The sequence below is a fragment of the Epithele typhae genome (assembly GCF_022376455.1).
Source record: "Epithele typhae strain CBS 203.58 chromosome Unknown BXZ73scaffold_12, whole genome shotgun sequence".
NCBI lineage: Eukaryota > Fungi > Basidiomycota > Agaricomycetes > Polyporales > Epitheliaceae > Epithele > Epithele typhae.
Window position 1 is genome coordinate 261,603 of NW_025954203.1, and position 15,569 is coordinate 277,171.

At 64.4% G+C, this 15,569-nt stretch overlaps 5 protein-coding genes across 5 annotated transcripts; 4 read left to right on the forward strand and 1 right to left on the reverse strand.

Moving 5' to 3' along the window:
- Positions 1-798: 798 nt before the first annotated feature.
- BXZ73DRAFT_43921 (tryptophan synthase beta subunit-like PLP-dependent enzyme) lies at positions 799-2,457 on the forward strand (the record flags this gene model as incomplete). Its single annotated transcript, XM_048019237.1, has 4 exons — positions 799-1,069; positions 1,266-1,330; positions 1,490-1,957; positions 2,245-2,457. 4 exons carry the CDS (start codon positions 799-801, stop codon positions 2,455-2,457), a joined length of 1,017 nt encoding a protein of 338 aa, XP_047879805.1.
- Positions 2,458-4,385: 1,928 nt separating this feature from the next.
- BXZ73DRAFT_89001 (uncharacterized protein) lies at positions 4,386-6,699 on the reverse strand (the record flags this gene model as incomplete). The annotated part of the gene is made up of 8 exons (XM_048025137.1): positions 4,386-4,548; positions 4,587-4,919; positions 4,959-5,054; positions 5,088-5,544; positions 5,584-6,001; positions 6,110-6,278; positions 6,515-6,615; positions 6,649-6,699. The coding sequence occupies 8 exons, from the start codon at positions 6,697-6,699 to the stop codon at positions 4,386-4,388; spliced, it is 1,788 nt and encodes a 595-aa protein (XP_047879806.1).
- Positions 6,700-6,902: 203 nt separating this feature from the next.
- Positions 6,903-8,557, forward strand: BXZ73DRAFT_89002 (transcription initiation factor TFIID component TAF4 family-domain-containing protein; the record flags this gene model as incomplete). Its single annotated transcript, XM_048025138.1, has 3 exons — positions 6,903-7,132; positions 7,189-7,480; positions 7,679-8,557. 3 exons carry the CDS (start codon positions 6,903-6,905, stop codon positions 8,555-8,557), a joined length of 1,401 nt encoding a protein of 466 aa, XP_047879807.1.
- A 170-nt stretch (positions 8,558-8,727) lies between these two features.
- Positions 8,728-10,380, forward strand: BXZ73DRAFT_43908 (methionine aminopeptidase; the record flags this gene model as incomplete). Its single annotated transcript, XM_048019233.1, has 7 exons — positions 8,728-9,189; positions 9,242-9,390; positions 9,649-9,748; positions 9,809-10,019; positions 10,074-10,123; positions 10,173-10,241; positions 10,303-10,380. The coding sequence occupies 7 exons, from the start codon at positions 8,728-8,730 to the stop codon at positions 10,378-10,380; spliced, it is 1,119 nt and encodes a 372-aa protein (XP_047879808.1).
- Positions 10,381-11,596: 1,216 nt separating this feature from the next.
- Positions 11,597-15,245, forward strand: BXZ73DRAFT_89003 (TPR-like protein; the record flags this gene model as incomplete). Its single annotated transcript, XM_048025139.1, has 3 exons — positions 11,597-13,732; positions 14,031-14,051; positions 14,478-15,245. 3 exons carry the CDS (start codon positions 11,597-11,599, stop codon positions 15,243-15,245), a joined length of 2,925 nt encoding a protein of 974 aa, XP_047879809.1.
- Positions 15,246-15,569: the final 324 nt, after the last annotated feature.

The following is a 15,569-nucleotide window of genomic DNA, read 5'->3' on the forward strand; positions in this document are numbered from 1 at the left end:
CACAAGTTGCATTCCATGAAGAGACGACAAGTCGTGCAAGGGGGGCAGGGGGTACAAGCAGTTGAGGATTGTAGACAAGGCTGGAGAGCAGCAGTGCCAGTGAGTTTCGCGGCATGTCAGCGTGGCAACCACAGACGCCCGATTGGGTCCGCGATTCGAGACCGTCAAGCGCCAATTAGATTGTCGCTCCTGCTTTGCTTCACCCACCATCTCAGCTGTTGTGCAGTCAAGTCTCGCACTAGCACTTGGTCCCGTTCTCTTTCCGCGTCGCCGAAAATTGAACCGTGGAGATGAGCAAGTTTTCCGATTCGCTCAATACATAAAGTCTGTCGCTATTGGACTATAGGATGTGCTATCTGTAGGCTTCGACATGGCGTGAGAAGGACGTCCACAATTGCGCCAACTCCGCGCTCAAGAATCTTGCTATCGACGCTCATCAGCCTCCTCCTACCCCGCCGCTCGCAGCGATCGGAGTTCGTGCAAGCTTTGTAAGTCAACCCGACCCAAAGTCCGATTGCGCTTCTATGCTGAGACACAGTGATGATTCATCCACGCGCCTACTTCACGCCGCCCCACACGCAGATTACAATCCCTGGTCCTTGGGTACTTACACAGCCCACCAGTGACTACGACGCCTCTGCAGTCCTAAACCAGTATGTCTGCGCCTCCCACTCACTGGCGGGCAAATTCCTGGATCTCATGGATGACTAGTGTTCTGACTCGATGATGGATAGCTCCGGCCGATATCAAACCACCCTAGGACATCCTGGCAGTTCCACCTAGAAGCGACTCACGGAGATGACGGCCTCGACCTTTCCGAGTACACCCACCCTCCCTCTGGCCCGAAGTTCCGTGGTGGCCGCCCACAGCAAGATCGTATCGCTCGTCCACCGCACACCCGTGCTAACGTCTTCCTCGTTGTCTGAGTCACTCCCATGCAAGAACACGCTGTATTTCAAAGCGGAAAACCTTCAGAAGGGCGGTGCATTCAAGTTCAGGGGAGCCAGTTACAGTTTGTCGTGCTTGACACCTGAGGAGCTCGAGAAGGGCGTTTGCACTCATAGCTCAGGTTAGTCCACGACCGCTGTGTCACTTCCTGTCGACGTGTCGCGCTGTGCTGCCCCAGATGAAAACCAGGCAGGTGGTGCGCAATTTGTGACCATTATGATCAGTGCTGCTCATCCCCTGCATCTGCGGACCGAGACACTTACTTTCCGCGGATGAAAGCCACCTTCAACTAATTTGGGCATTATTATTTTGTCCAGGAAACCACGCCGGTGCGCTTGCGCTTGCGGCCAAGCAACGCGGAATACCGTGCTATGTCGTTATGGTACGTCTGTACCTCATCGCAGGCGGGCTGAACTGCACTGAGCTCCCGCTCCCGCTCCCGAACCGGACCTCCGTCCACCGCCGCCGCCTCTCCGCCGCTCCCTCCATGCCACACCGCCTTCCGCCGCCCGCAACCCCTCCCATCCGTCGCCCGCCTCAGCCAGACGACTCCGCCCAGCCCAAGATCGACGCCGTGCGCGCGTACGGCGCCGAGATCACCTTCTGCGCCCCGACCGCCCCCGCACGCGCCGCGACGCTCGCCGCCGTCCAGGCCCGCACCGGCGCCGCCTTCGTCCCCCCGTACGACGCCGCGAACACGATCCTCGGCGCGGGCACCGCCGCGCTCGAGCTCCTCGCGGACGCGCCCGGCCTCGCGGCCGTCGTCGCGCCCGTGGGCGGCGGCGGGCTGCTCGCGGGCACGGCGCTCGCGGCGGACGGCACGGGCGCGCGCGTGTTCGGGGCGGAGCCGGCGGGCGCGGACGACTGTGCGCGGGGGCTCGCGCGGGGCTCGCGCGTCGAGGACGTCGACGCGCGGACGGTCGCGGACGGGCTGAGGACGCCCGTGGGGGTGCTCAACTTCCCCGTCATCCAGGAGAAGGTCGAGGCGGTCGTCACGGTCTCGGAAGAGGTGCGTCCCGTCGGGCTGTAGGCTCTTCCCTGCCCGCCCGAACCACACCGCCAGCCGCCATCGCGCGCGGTCGCCATACCGCGACGCGCGCGATCCGGTGGCCACGGTCGAGGTCGGGGTCGGGGTCCTATCTCATGCTACGGCTGACCCCATTCCGCACTCCATTCTCGTCTTGTTGCCGCCGCCGCCGCCACCCGCCCGTTGCGCACCCACCGTCGCGTCTCGTTCTGATCCCCGGACTCACCGCTCCCGCCGCCCTCAACCACCCGACCTCGGAATGCGCGCAGGAAATCTTCGAGGCCATGCGCCTCCTCTGGGAGCGCATGAAGATCGTCGTCGAGCCCAGCGGCGCCGTGGCCTTCGCCGCCGTGCGCAGCCCCAAGTTCCAAGCGCTCGGCATCACCGGGCCCGTGGGCATCATCCTCAGCGGCGGGAACGTGGACCTGTCTAAGCCGCCGCCATGGACGGTGCCCGCCACGACGCCGACGTCGACGGAGTGACCGAGGCCCAGGAGCAGGACGCGGGCCCAACGGATGGCGAATCAGGACGCAGGAGGTGGGACGAGGGCGGCGGACCTCGCCATCGCCATGTGGCCCGCGAGGGGCGCTGCGACGTCAAATAGTTTACTGTTTGCCGGGCACCGCTCTCGTCTGCTCTCGTCAAAGGAGGCGCTGAGTCGCTTTCCCGCTCATCCGAAGTGCACATGTCGAATGGATCCGAAGGGCGCAATGTCGTGTCCGGGATCTCCGAAACCCCCGAGAACAGGCAGGGTCGACCTCTTCTGGCCGCGGCGCCATCGAAACACGTTCGCTGCACCTTTGTGGCGTTTTGTGTGAATCACGGCGTCGTGGAATGGGCCGCGCGTGGCGGACCAACGATGTGCCCGTCTTGTTGCTTGCTAACTTCAAGCAGCCGAATCCTTGACATGCCGCGCCTAGGGCACACACGGGCACTGTGTCAAGCGTGCGCGTGAGAGCTCGTCATCGCCCGAGTCGTGAAGGCTTCAGTCCATCTGGAGTCGTCACAGCAATTCTGTCCTCGATCCGTACTTCCGTCACGTTTCATTCGTTTTCCTGGTTCACTCATTTTCCAGTTGCGGCGCGTCCGGAGATGACTGAGTGCGGCTTGTGCGACGACAAGCCTTTTGCCCGAACCAGGACCTGTCGGCTGTAGCTACGTAACTGTTTTCGTCTCGCGCAGCTTGGCAGTCGGCTCATCGCAATGTGTATAGCGTTTCTGTCGGTCGACGTCAACCATCTATTAGTACCTTTCAATTGAAATGGAGGCGGGGTGGCAGTGGCCGTATCAGTCTGCACCATGTGGAGACCATCTGCGCACACGCCTCACCCGGACAGCGTCCCACTTTCATCCTCGCATCATGACCGGCTGCGTCCCCCGTAGGCTCCAAATTATACTTGGGTGGAGACAGATTGTATGGGGACTGCATGTGGCGCCTTCCTCATGGTTTGTGGGAGCTCCCGAACTACTATGTGGTTCTGCACCGCCGCAGAGCCCGCCCCTGCGCGCCGGCCTCCAGAATCACCGCCGCGGCGCTAGTACAAACCTGCTGGATGCCTCATCGCGCCCGCGCCCGCGCCAGCCCACCCCGCCCTAGGCCCCACGATCTGAAAGACAAAAAGAGCCCTCGCACACGCCAGCCTCCGATACCGCCTCCCGCCCGCGGACACGCCTCGAGGCCACCCGCGGTCCCGCGCGGCGCCGGCCTGTTTGCCCATATTTGGCCGTCTGTGGCCGCGCCCGTGTGCTCGCGCACGGCGCTGACTTGGCGTGTCGGCGACGCGCGGGCCTGGATCGCAGCGGTCGCGGAACCCCAACGCAGCAGGCTGCAGCGCGACTCGTCCCGTTTCGGCGCACTCTCGCCTGGGTCTTGGGGGCCCCACCGGACCTGGGACCCGGGACGCCGTCGTGAAGGGCACAGTGTTGCGGGCGCGCTGGAGTCAGGGCGGAGGAGGAACTTTGCGGGGACAAGCGTGGTTGAGAAGCTCCGCCGCGTACGGTGGCCCGCGGTGGGCGCTGCCAAGTCGCTCGTCTGGGTAGTTGGAACGGCGTGAGATGGGTCGGCCGTGCGAGCTGTGTTCGGCCTCGCCCGGGGAAGTCAAGGGCGTGGGCTATCCCGCCTGCAAGGTTCAGGAAAGCACTGGTCTGGAGGGCTGGATCGGGCGGTCGGGGCTTGAGGTGAACAAATGGCCGTGATGAGGTGAAAAGCGGGCTTATTGTTGGACTGGCAAAAATACAGAGGCTAGAGCCTTCGCTAGTAGATATACATGCTGTGAAAGCACCGGCAGTGGGACGCGCAGCGTGCTGTCGTAGAGGCTGACGTGGAGGACGTGAGAGTTCGTGCCTTGTACAACACAGCCAAAGTTGAGGAGGATGTCGTGCAAACCAGCGTCGGGAGGAAGTTGGGGGCCTACCGCACCTCCTTCGGTGGTACGCACTCCGGGATCTCCGTCCAGTCGAACTTCTCGCTCGGGCTCAGGAACTGGTCCATCACCGACTTCGGCAGGATATCCTTGTAGTTCGGTGGGAGCAGGTCGTCGTACTTGGTCCGCCCGGGCTTGTACACCAGTCGCCTGCGCGCAGCCGCGAAGTCAGGCTTCGACGGCTTGACCCCTTCGAGGTCGTCGTGGCGGCGATACGCTGGGGAGCGAAGGCCGAGCCGGTGTTTTTCGAGCTGCCACCACTCGGAGTGAAAGCCACGGGCTGGGGATTTGAGGCTGTCGGGAACGCAGGGGCCCCAAACGCAGAGGTTGCAGCGGGGGCGCCGAAGGCTGAGGTCGCTGATGGCGCGGGCGTACCAAAAGCGGAGGTGGGCGCGGCACTTCCCCCGCTCCCGAACGCGGACTGTCCAAAGGCGGCGGGTTTGGAGGCCGCAGCGAGCCCGAAGGCAGAATTCTGTCCGCCCGCAAACGCCGAGAACGCGCCACCTCCACCGGCGGGGCCACTCGAGGTTGTCGAGTTTGCGGCAGGGGTCGAGGAAGACGCTTGAGGGTTGGCGAACGCCGAGAAAGCGCCGCCTGTCGTGGATGCCGCGGGCGCAGCGAACGCGGACGTCGTACCCGCCGGTTTCCCGAATGCACTTTGGCCGAACGATGACTGGCCGAAGGCGGACGTCGATTGCGGGGCACCAAAAGGTGAAGTGGTTGCGCCTTGCGCGGGCGCGCCGAAGGCGGAAGTGCCAGAACCTAGTGAAGGAGTGCCAAAGGCGGAGGTAGTTGCTGGACCGGTTGGTGTTCCGAAAGCAGGCTTTCCGAAGGCAGAAGCTCCGAAGGCAGGTTGTCCGAACGCCGATGTCGTCGAGCCTTGAGCAGGTTGGCCGAAGGCTGAGGCGGCTGGCGCTTGAGAGGGCTGCCCGAACGCGCTCGACCCGCCCTGTGAGGGCTGCCCGAATGCTGAGCCTGCAGATCCCGCTGCTGGTTGGCCAAACGCAGACACGCCAGAGCCTGAGGCGGGCTGTCCAAATGCTGACGCAGTCCCGCCAGCCGCTGGCTGGCCGAACGCGGAGGTGGTTCCTGACGCAGGTGTGCCGAATGCTGACGTTGGTGCTCCCTGGGCGGGCTGGCCAAAGGCTGACGTAGCCGGCGCAGACGATGGTTGACCAAACGCACTGGCAGGCTTCCCAAACGCCGACTGACTCCCAAGGGATGATTGACCGAACGCGGACTGACCGAACGCGGATGTGGTGTTGGTGGAGGCCCCTGCTCCAAACGCAGATGCTCCTGTGGAGGCAAATGCGCCAAACCCTGAGGGCTTGCCGAATGCACCGGTGGACGCAGGAGCGCCAAACGCAGAAGAGGATGCCGGAGCTCCGAACGCGGAGGTGGACGCTGGGGCACCGAACGCGGAAGTAGATGCAGGAGCACCAAAAGCGGAGGTGGTTGCGGTAGGCGTCCATCCAGTTGTGGGAGCACCAGAACTGTGTGATCCGTGATTCCTCACCGCTTGCGCATGAAGGGATTGCATGTTTGACTTCGCTTGGGCATACATCGAGTCCGCCGCAGCGATCTTCTCAGACTCATACTTCAACTGCAAAAGTCCTGTTAGTCTCGGGTGCATTAGTGCAAGGTGTCCACAATCCTGCATCAACCATGGGGACCGCGAGGAGAGAAAACGCCTGTAGAGTAGATTACTCACATAGTCCTGAGTGGTGCCTTCCCGCGCCGCCTTTGCCGCCATTACTCTCAGCTCCTCCGGAGACTCATCCAGGCCCGTCACGAGGAGAGGCTGCTGCTTCGCCGGACCAAAGGAAGACAAAGGCCATGTCGGTTTTTCGCTCGTAAGATCACGGTTCAGGGATTCGAGGCTGGGAATAATTAGGCCAAAAGTCAGCTTTGGGACGGCTTGAGAAGAGCAAACGGACGAACGTGAACAAGGATGAGGCGGGCGTGACAGTGGAAGAGGGTGCAGCCGTTTGAGAGGACTGTGTCCACGATTGGTCTGCAGGGCGAGACATGGGTGTGGCGAGAGGGATGGAGGTGGCAAGAGAGAAAGAGTTGGGCGGGGGTGAGAAGAAGGCGGCCTCGAAGAAGACAATAAGACGTACTGCCGAACACGCCTTGTTTCTGGCCTTCTTGGGGGTGCTCATTCCTGCAGCTGGTGCCGAATCTGCAGGTGCCTCGAATGAAGTACTGACAAACAGCCTGTAGAATGTTAGCAGATCTGGTCGCGCATACACAGCGTAGGAGGTACCATGTGGGGGCGGAGAGACAAGAGGGCGCTAGCATGTGATCGCGACTGAGCAACGAGGTCGAGTCGAGGTGTCCAGGGTCCGGTAGCGCGACCGTGGGACACCAAACGCGAGTGTGGCTGCTGCTCGACGTCACTCGTGCTCTGATCTAGCCCGTGGGCCACCCACCCGACCCTCTCCACGCTCTGCTTCTTGCCCCTACACCGTCCGCTGGACCAGACTTACCAAGGCTTTCCCCCGATGTCTGAAACCCCACAGCCGGCTCCTCAGCCCCAGCCGACACCCCAGCCACAGGCTCAACCACAACCTGCAGCTCAGCCCGCCTCCACCTTCGCCGCAGCTCAATGGCCTCAGCCCGCGCGTGCGTGCTCCAATACTTCTTCACGCTTCGAAGATCTAAGCTTGTTGCTTTCAGCGATTCCGATTGATCCTGCACTGCAGCAGCAATCACAACATCCGACGCATACAGCGTAGGGCAATAGAGCATCCGCCATATACTTGTCTCGCGCTGACCACCTCCCCACAGAGCTACCACGTATTCTCCATACCAATATGGACACTACCCTCAGTCGAGCTATGCCCATTATCCACACTACACCCAACAAGCCCAAGTCGCTCAACAAGCCCAGACAGCCCAGATAGCCCCATCATCATCACAAGTCCATACACAGGTTGCGCAGCCGGCCGTGGCCGGTGTTATTCGGCCAATATCGACACCAGCGGCACAAGCACCAGCACCAACCCAACCAAATACAGTAGAAACTACCGATGTTGCGACGTTGAACGATGCACTCGGCAGTGCAGGGGTGGACCTGAAGGTACGTCGTCGGTTGTTCTGTCTCTTGACTCCCTCTCCCTTCTCCTCGTCTTCAAACCTGCACGCACACCCTGTCTCTCATGCGTGTGTGCCCCACAAGAGCCAAAAATCTGCGATGGGATGACCTTTCTTGCCCCGCGTCGAAAAGGGCACGATCATCGAGTCGTTTCGCATCATCGCTGACCGCCCATGGTTCTAGGCGGAGGAAGAAACTCTGCAGCGGACGAACGACCAATACTACGCCTACCGGCCATACGAGGACCGGTCACGAAAGCAGCCAGACAAGCCTCAGTTTGACACCTCCTTCCTCTCCGCGACGATGCGCACGACCGGGACAAAGTACAAAGTCCCGAACATCCCCAAAGACTCGGTCGAGTACCTCGCGCTCGCCCTCCGCACACGTCTTCAGACCCTCCTCACCTCGATGATCGCCGCCGCGAAGCACCGGACGGACACGCAGTTCGACCGCCCCCCGAGCACTTACGAGGACGGCACGCCGGTGTGGAGCATCAAGGTCCGCGCGGACGTCGGGAAGCAGCTCGAGGCGCTCCAGAAGGCGTACAGGGAGGAGGACATCAAGGAGCGGCGCGAGCGCAAGGAGCGGCAGGACGCGCAGGCCGCGCAGGCCGCGGCGCTCACCACGGGGACGAATGGCGCCGCGGGCCTCGACGGGCTCGGTGGGGAGGGGGAGGACGGCGCGCCGAAGAAGAAGAAGAAAAAGGACGGCCCGGGCGTGACGGCGCGGAACATGTCGGCGGACGTGCAGAAGAAGATGTCCAACGCGGTCGCGAGCCAGGCGGCGGGGCTGGGGACGGGCAAGTACGCGTGGATGTCGGCAGCGAGCGCGGGGGCAGCCAAGCCGAAACCGAAACCGGCGGGGACCCCCGCAACAACGACGACCCCTGCGACGAACACGGCGAGCGGATGGGCACGACCGTATCAGAGCAAGATGAATGCCCAGTCGAAGGAGAAGGACGACGACGGGCGGTTGGCTGTCACGCTGCAAGACGCAATATTCGTCGTGGAGAACGAGAAGGGGCACGGAGGCGGACGTGGTGCTGCCAAGTACTGGACATAAACAGAAGACTAATTTGTTGCTCCCCTCTCATGCACATACGTCGTTGCGTGTCTTGGTGTTGTCTGTACTATTACTTCTAGAATCTGTCATAATACCATGTTGGACGCATCTCTCGATGCATGCGCGTCTGTCGAGGGTGACCTGCTTTCCGTCCGCCACCACCTCCGTCTATGCGGCTGCTTCGTTCTCTGCTTCCTCGTTCACCACGGCCCCAATTTCGCATCTCATACACTCGAATACCACACGCACATCCGCGACCGCGACCATGGCCTTCCACGTCAAGCAGCAGACAGCTCTCCTCACACGACAGCCCTCCCCGCCTAACTCCTGAAGCTGAAGAGCTCCCAGATACCGCTGCGTTGTCAGAGCATGACCTTCGCTTCGGTTTCTACGACATTATCCTCCCCGAAGAGCCGTACATGTGGGGCACCTCCCACATCCTCCCCCGCAACGTCCTGCCGCAAATCCCCCGACCGCCCTACGTCCCCGACCCGGCCAACCCAGATGCGAGCGCGGACGCGACGTCAGACACGCGCAGAAAGCTGATCACCGCCCCGGAGGACGTCGTGCGCTTGAAACGTGCGGCGCGGTTGGCCGCGGAGACGTTGAACTATGCGGAAACGTTGGTCGAGGTAAGCGTCGCCCGCGTTGAAAACACCGCGCTCATATCCGCCGTCTGCACAGGCTGGCCGCACGACGGACGCGATCGACGCGGCGGTGCACGACTTCGTCGTCGCGCGCGGCGCGTACCCGTCCCCGCTGCTGTACAAGGGCTTCCCGAAGGCGTGCTGCACGAGCGTGAACAACGTCATCGCGCACGGCATCCCAGACGAGTCAGTACCCCTCCTTGCTTGTGCTCGTGCACGTTTTGTCTCTTTGCGCCGGTCCTCACGGAGCACTCTTGCCCCCCTGCCCCGCCCCCCGATGTGCTCGTGGCGCCGCACCCGCTCCGACGCCAACGGTCTGTGCTCGACGCCACGATGATACACTCTCACCGTTTCGGCCCCAACGCCGATTGTGCACGTTCCGACTGCTCCCCTGCCCCGCACCGACCAACCCCACTGGACCGTCAATGCGACGCGCACCCACAGTCGCCCACTGCAAGACGGGGATATCGTGAACGTTGACGTGACCGTGTACCTAGATGGATTCCACGGCGACACGTCGCGCACGTTCCTCGTCGGGGACGTCGTACGTCTCTTTTTTTTTTCGCCTTTCACGTACCCACATGCTGACGCTCGCCTTGCCCAGGACGTGAAGGGCCGTGATCTGGTGCACACCACGCAGGCCGCGCTCGACGCCGCGATCGCCGTGTGCGGCCCCGGACAGCCCTTCCGCGAGATCGCACAGGCGATCCAGGGCGTCCTCGCACGCGCGCGGGAGGAGTACGCGGTGTCTCCGATGTTCACCGGGCACGGGATAGGGAGGGAGTTCCACAGACGGCCGTGGGTGTATCACACCCGTGAGTGGTCCCGCGATCCGTTTCGTCGTCTCTTGTCAATCTTGAGGGGCGCAGTGAACCAGGAGCCAGAAGGGATGCAGACGGGAGACTGCTTCACCATCGAGGTACACTTATCGATATTCCATCCACGTGCTCTCCTGACAGAAGCTCCAGCCGGCCATCGTCCAGGGGTACGAGACGACCGGGTTCACCTTCCCGGATGACTGGACTGTATCTACGGAGGTGCGCGGATCCTCCTGCATACACTTTGACCCGCTGTTCTGACTTTTTTTCTCGACCGCAGAACTGCGCCCGTTCGGCACAGGCGGAGCACATGGTGTACATCACCGACAGCGGGGCGGAGGTGCTGACCAGGCTGTAGTATGCCCCGACGTGTATCCGCGTACTGCCCAGGGACGGCCCGTGTGTCGGAATGTGGACAAGTTCGAACACAGTACCCCACCCGAGCTCTCGCCACACGCGGACCGCCTCCTACATTTATCATCTCGAGGCCAGAGATACGTCGCGTTGCACATCATCGGCCGGCGGCGTGGTTCTGGCTTCGTAGTCTCTGGCACTCTGCAGGCGTCGCTGCGTTGTTCGCACTGTTCATTTCTCAAGGCTCATCTCACGATCCGATGGCAAAACCGGCCACCATCCACCGCCACGGTCGGTCCGACGGGGACTCATGAGTCACTACGTGCAAGACACGCCCCACGGGCACAATATCATGTGCGTCAGGGCCTAGTGGCTCGAAAGCCCCCGATGGAGCGAAGCCCGCGGCGGTGCGTATTCCGGAACGGTCGGCCTACTCGACTCAATCACGCTCACCCACCACGACGGCGACCAATTCCAATTTCCGGAGCGATAGGCGAGGTGGGCCACACGCCGATGATGTTCCTGATTAGCATGTGGGCGGCGTGAGGATGGATGGACGCCGGGAGTCTCGGGACCGCGGTGGGTTGCATCGAGATTTGCAAAGGTCGGCCCCCTGCAAACGTATGCGCGGCGCATTCTCTGTCTATCATCGTGGGTGGGGGCTGCAGTGTCCCCCGCGGACCTGGAACGCTTCCTACGACCGACGGTTTGGTCTCATGTGTATGGACGCATCGATGGGCGACCAGGGGTTCAGGATATCTGGCCCGATTTCTTCGTTTGTCGACAAACAAGACCGTGGTGCTCTGGTGTACTCGTATAATGCCTATAGAGTCCAAGAGGAGACCCTCAGATTCGGCGCAGGACACGCTACATCCTAGATTCCTAGTTGTACGAGACGGCAAGCAAGCACTTAGCAGTCCTGAAGATAAGATAGACGCCCTATCGGCACTCTATTCACGTTTGCTGTTTGCATCAGTCGATCAGGCCTTCAGGCCTTTCAGGAGTGCTAGTGAATCACAATCTGACTTGCCACGATTTTATGAAGGTCAGCTCTTGCTTTCACCGTTTGCTTACATAGTCACACAGAAACAGTAATAATGTTGACTAAGAAAATTGCGCGCGATCGATTGAAAGGAAAATGTAAAGCTGTGCTTACCAGCGTCAACTTGCTTCGCTTCCTCCTCTTCCTCCTCTCCCTCGTCGTCGTCGGCGAAATCGTCATGATTGAAGCCATCGAAAAGGCCCTGCTAGACGGAAACTGGCCAGAATCATTAGAATGCCCACCGGATGATACCGTTGCCCAGATCGCACGTCGCGTTTCACGCGGTGATTTCTCCGACCTCAAGACCTCGCCCAGCCGAGACCTGTTCTCTCTCGCACCCAACGCCGAGGTTAGCCGGCCACTCGCGGAGTGGTTTACAGTATCCGAGGATCCTTCGCCGGAGGCCGAACTTCTGCGGCTCACTTGCGCCGTCGCGTGCCTCCACGCGTTCCTACAGGCGAACTGGACTGGGCCCGACCTCGCTTTCACCCCGCTCGAACTCCTCCCGCTCTCGCCCGAACTGGCCCACACGGTCACCGACGACTTCCTGCACCAGAAAGCGATCGCAGAGCTCGCGTGCGGCGGCGAGCCTGCGTACCACCTCGCGCGCGCCCCCGCTTTTCTACTCTTCGCACGCATCCTCCTCGGCTTCGCCCCTTACTCGGCCACTACTTCCCAGTCATCCTCCTCCTCACCGTCAACGAACAACACCAATATAACCTTCAAGCACTGCCGCTCCGCCACATGGTGGCGACTGCGGGTCTGGCGCGTGCACGAGCAGGTGCTCGACGAGGCCGTCGCCCCTCCAGCTGACATCGCGCCCGCCGCCGCCGCGCTCCTGCAGGACTTCGCGTCGCCCGACACGGAGCCGGACCTCGCCGGGCGACTGGAGCTCGAGCTCGGCCTGCTCGCGCACGTCGTGGGCGACGTGCGCACGGCGGCAAGCCACTTCGTGCGCGCGGCGCGCGCGACGCGGCTCGAATATGAGCTCACGGGCGCCCCTGGGCGGCGGACCAAGTTCCAGGACCGGGACATCACGCAGCTCGTCCTCCTCGCCGAGTCGCGGGCGCGGGGCGGGGAAGCCGCGACCGACCCTGTAACGGAGAACGGCACTCGGGGCGGGGATGAAGACACCGAGCCCGGCTCTGGGGATGCTGCGCCCCTGCCCACCGGCGTGGGCTCTCCAGGTCCTGCGATCCCGGAGACGCTCCCGCTCAACGACGACACGCTGCTCGAGCAGACGGCCTTCACCTCTTCCGCCGCCGACGCGGGCAAGGCCCCCGCAGACGGCGCTCCCGCCTCCTCCTCGACCTCCCCCACCGGCCGCCTCGCGCACATCGACCCGGGGAACCAGCCGGCGCTGCACCCGCTCGACCAGGCGATCCTCCTCGCGCTCTGCCTGAACGTGAAGAACACGTCCCCCGCGCACGGCCTCACCGCCGAGCAGATGATGCCCTACGTCGCGCGCACGCTCGCCCACCCCCGCAACTGGGCCGTGCACACCCTCGCGCTCCTCCTCCGCGCCCGCCTCCAGGCGTCCCGCACCCGCACCGTCGAGCGCTCCGTGCTCCAGCTCCAGGCGCTCGTCGACCAGCTCCCCACCGCGGACGCGCCGCCCCCCGAGCGCCTCCGGTACGCGCACGCGCTCGTGCTCCCCCCGCGCTGGGAGATGGAGCGCGAGCTCGCGGAGCGGTACCTCTCGCTGGGCGTCGTACGGTCTGCCCTCGCGGTCTTCGAGCGGCTCGAGCTCTGGGCGGACGCCGTCCGCTGCCACGCCGCGCTCGAGCAGCCCGCGCAGGGCGTCGCCCTCGTCCGCGACCTCCTCACGGGCGCCAAGACCGAGGCGGACGCGGTCCTCTCTGGGGCGCGCGCGTCGAATGCGAGCCCCGCGAGGCAGCGCGTACGCGACGCGGCGCGCGAGGCGAAGCTCTGGTGCCTCCTCGGCGACCTCGAGCCCGCGCGCGCGGCGGAGCACTACACGACCGCGTGGGCCGCGTCGGGCGCGACGTCCGCGCGGGCGATGCGCTCGCTGGGCGGCCTGCACTTCGCGCGGGGCGAGTACGGAGAGGCGATCGGGTGCCTCGAGAGGGCGGTCGCGCTCGCGCCGCTGCAGGCGCGGGCGTGGTTCGTGCTCGGGTGCGCGGCGCTGCGGGTCGAGGACTGGGCGCGGGCGCGGGGGGCGTTCGCGCGGTGCGTGCGGCTGGACGACGAGGACGGGGAGAGCTGGAACAACCTCGCGAGCGTGTACATGCGCATGGGCGAGGCGGGGGAGGAGGTCGCCGCGGACGATGACGACGATGTGGAGGATGCGGAGGTGAGTGGGGTCTTGTGTTGCGGTGTCTTGTCTTGTCGTGCGCTCGGACATAGCAGAGTCGGGTGTGTGGCAGGCGTGCGACAGGCGTGGGGACGGCTTCCTGCCGTCTTCGTGTCCTCGACGAGGACAGGCAGTTTGGCACAAGAACGCACACAAATGCGTCAGAGCGTGCCTGTCCTCCCGGTGTTCAGGCAGACGGCAGGAAGCCCGACACACAAACGTCAGCCCGGCGGGATCTGCTCATCTCATTCGCCCTCCCGCGCGCCTCCCGCGCGCCTCCGTGCCGGTCTGCACGCAGGAGGCCGGCGCACGCGACCGGGTACGCGGACACCGCTCGCGGCCCTCGAGGCTGGGGGATCACCCTCCCGCGTGCGCGCGCGGACGGGTATGTCGTGCCTGGGCCCTCCTGCGATCGTACGGGCGAGCGCGCCGCCCGCCTTCCCTTCCTTTCCTTTCCTTTCCTTTCCTTTCCTTTCCGCTTTCGTCCTTCCTTCTCTGCGCGCCGCGCGGACGCTGACTGCATTCGCCCCGCCCTTCGCAGGCCACCGCGGCGGGTCCAGGCCCCGCCCAGCCGGCGCACGAATCCCCGGCCAGAGCCCAGTCGCCGCCATCGCCGCTCTCGCCGCAGGAGGCCGCGACGAATGAGGACGAGGAAAACGAGACCGCAAAGAACGAGCCCGCCACGAAGGAAACCGCGGCGCACACAAACGCAGACGACCCGGCCCGGCAGCAGCGGCCGCGGCAGCGCGTGCCGCTCGCGAACCGGCTGCGCGCCTTCCGCGCGCTCCGGGAGGGCCTCCGCGCGAGCTACGACAGCTGGCGGATGTGGGCGAACTACACCGTCGTCGCGGCGGACGTGGGCGAGCTCGGGGAGGCGTGCCGCGCGCTCGCGCGCGTCGTCGAGGCGCGCGCGGACCGGGACGGCGCGGGCGCGGTCGACGCGGACGTGCTCGACCGCCTCGTCGACGCCGCCGTGCGCGAGCTCCAGGACCCCGACGCCGCGCAAGGAGTAGCAGGAGGAGGCGACGGGGACGAAAACGCGCAGGCGAGCGACGCGGCGGCGCGCGGGGTGCGCACTGCCGGCCTCCCGCGGCGCGTCGACGAGCTCTTCACGCGCACGATCCTGCCGCGCGTCGCGTCCGCGCGGATCTCGCGCGCGCGCGCGCGCCTGCTCGCGGCGCAGGGCCGCCCCGCGGACGCGCTCGCGGCGCACATGGACGCGTACCGGCTCGGGCCCGCGGGCGCGTTCGAGCGCGGGGAGACGGACGCGGGCGTGTTCCGCGCGGCGGTGGACGAGGTCGCGGACGCGGTGGACGTGCTGCGGAACTTTGGGCCGCGCGCGGACGCGGACGCGGGCGTGGGCGACGGGCAGGCGAAGGCGAAGGTGAACTGGAAGCTGCAGGCGCGGAGCGTCGTGCGCACGTTCGTCGGGCGCGCGCGGGACTTTGAGGACGAGCCGGAGTGGGCGCGGCTCGGGGCGCTGCTGGAGGAGATCAAGAACGCGGAGGAGTGAACGTTTGAACTGTGACTCGGACTAGTAGCTTCTAGTCTAGCTGTTGATCAAGCGGCGGGCGGTGTGGACCCCGGGGCGTGCGAAACCCGGGGGTGGACGCGTCGTCGTACGCGGGGTGGGTCCACGGCGCGTGGCCCGGGCTGGCGGGACGTGGGCGCGGAGGGCCGAGGCGGACGGGTCCGAAGCACTCGAGGAAAAACGGCCGATCAAGCCTCTGGCCTCTGAACTCGGATGGCGGGCGGATCGGGCGAAGGCTGATGGAGATGGGCGGGCGGGGATGGAGATCAGACAGGCAGTCTGACAGAGGGCTGGTCGTCGCCACAG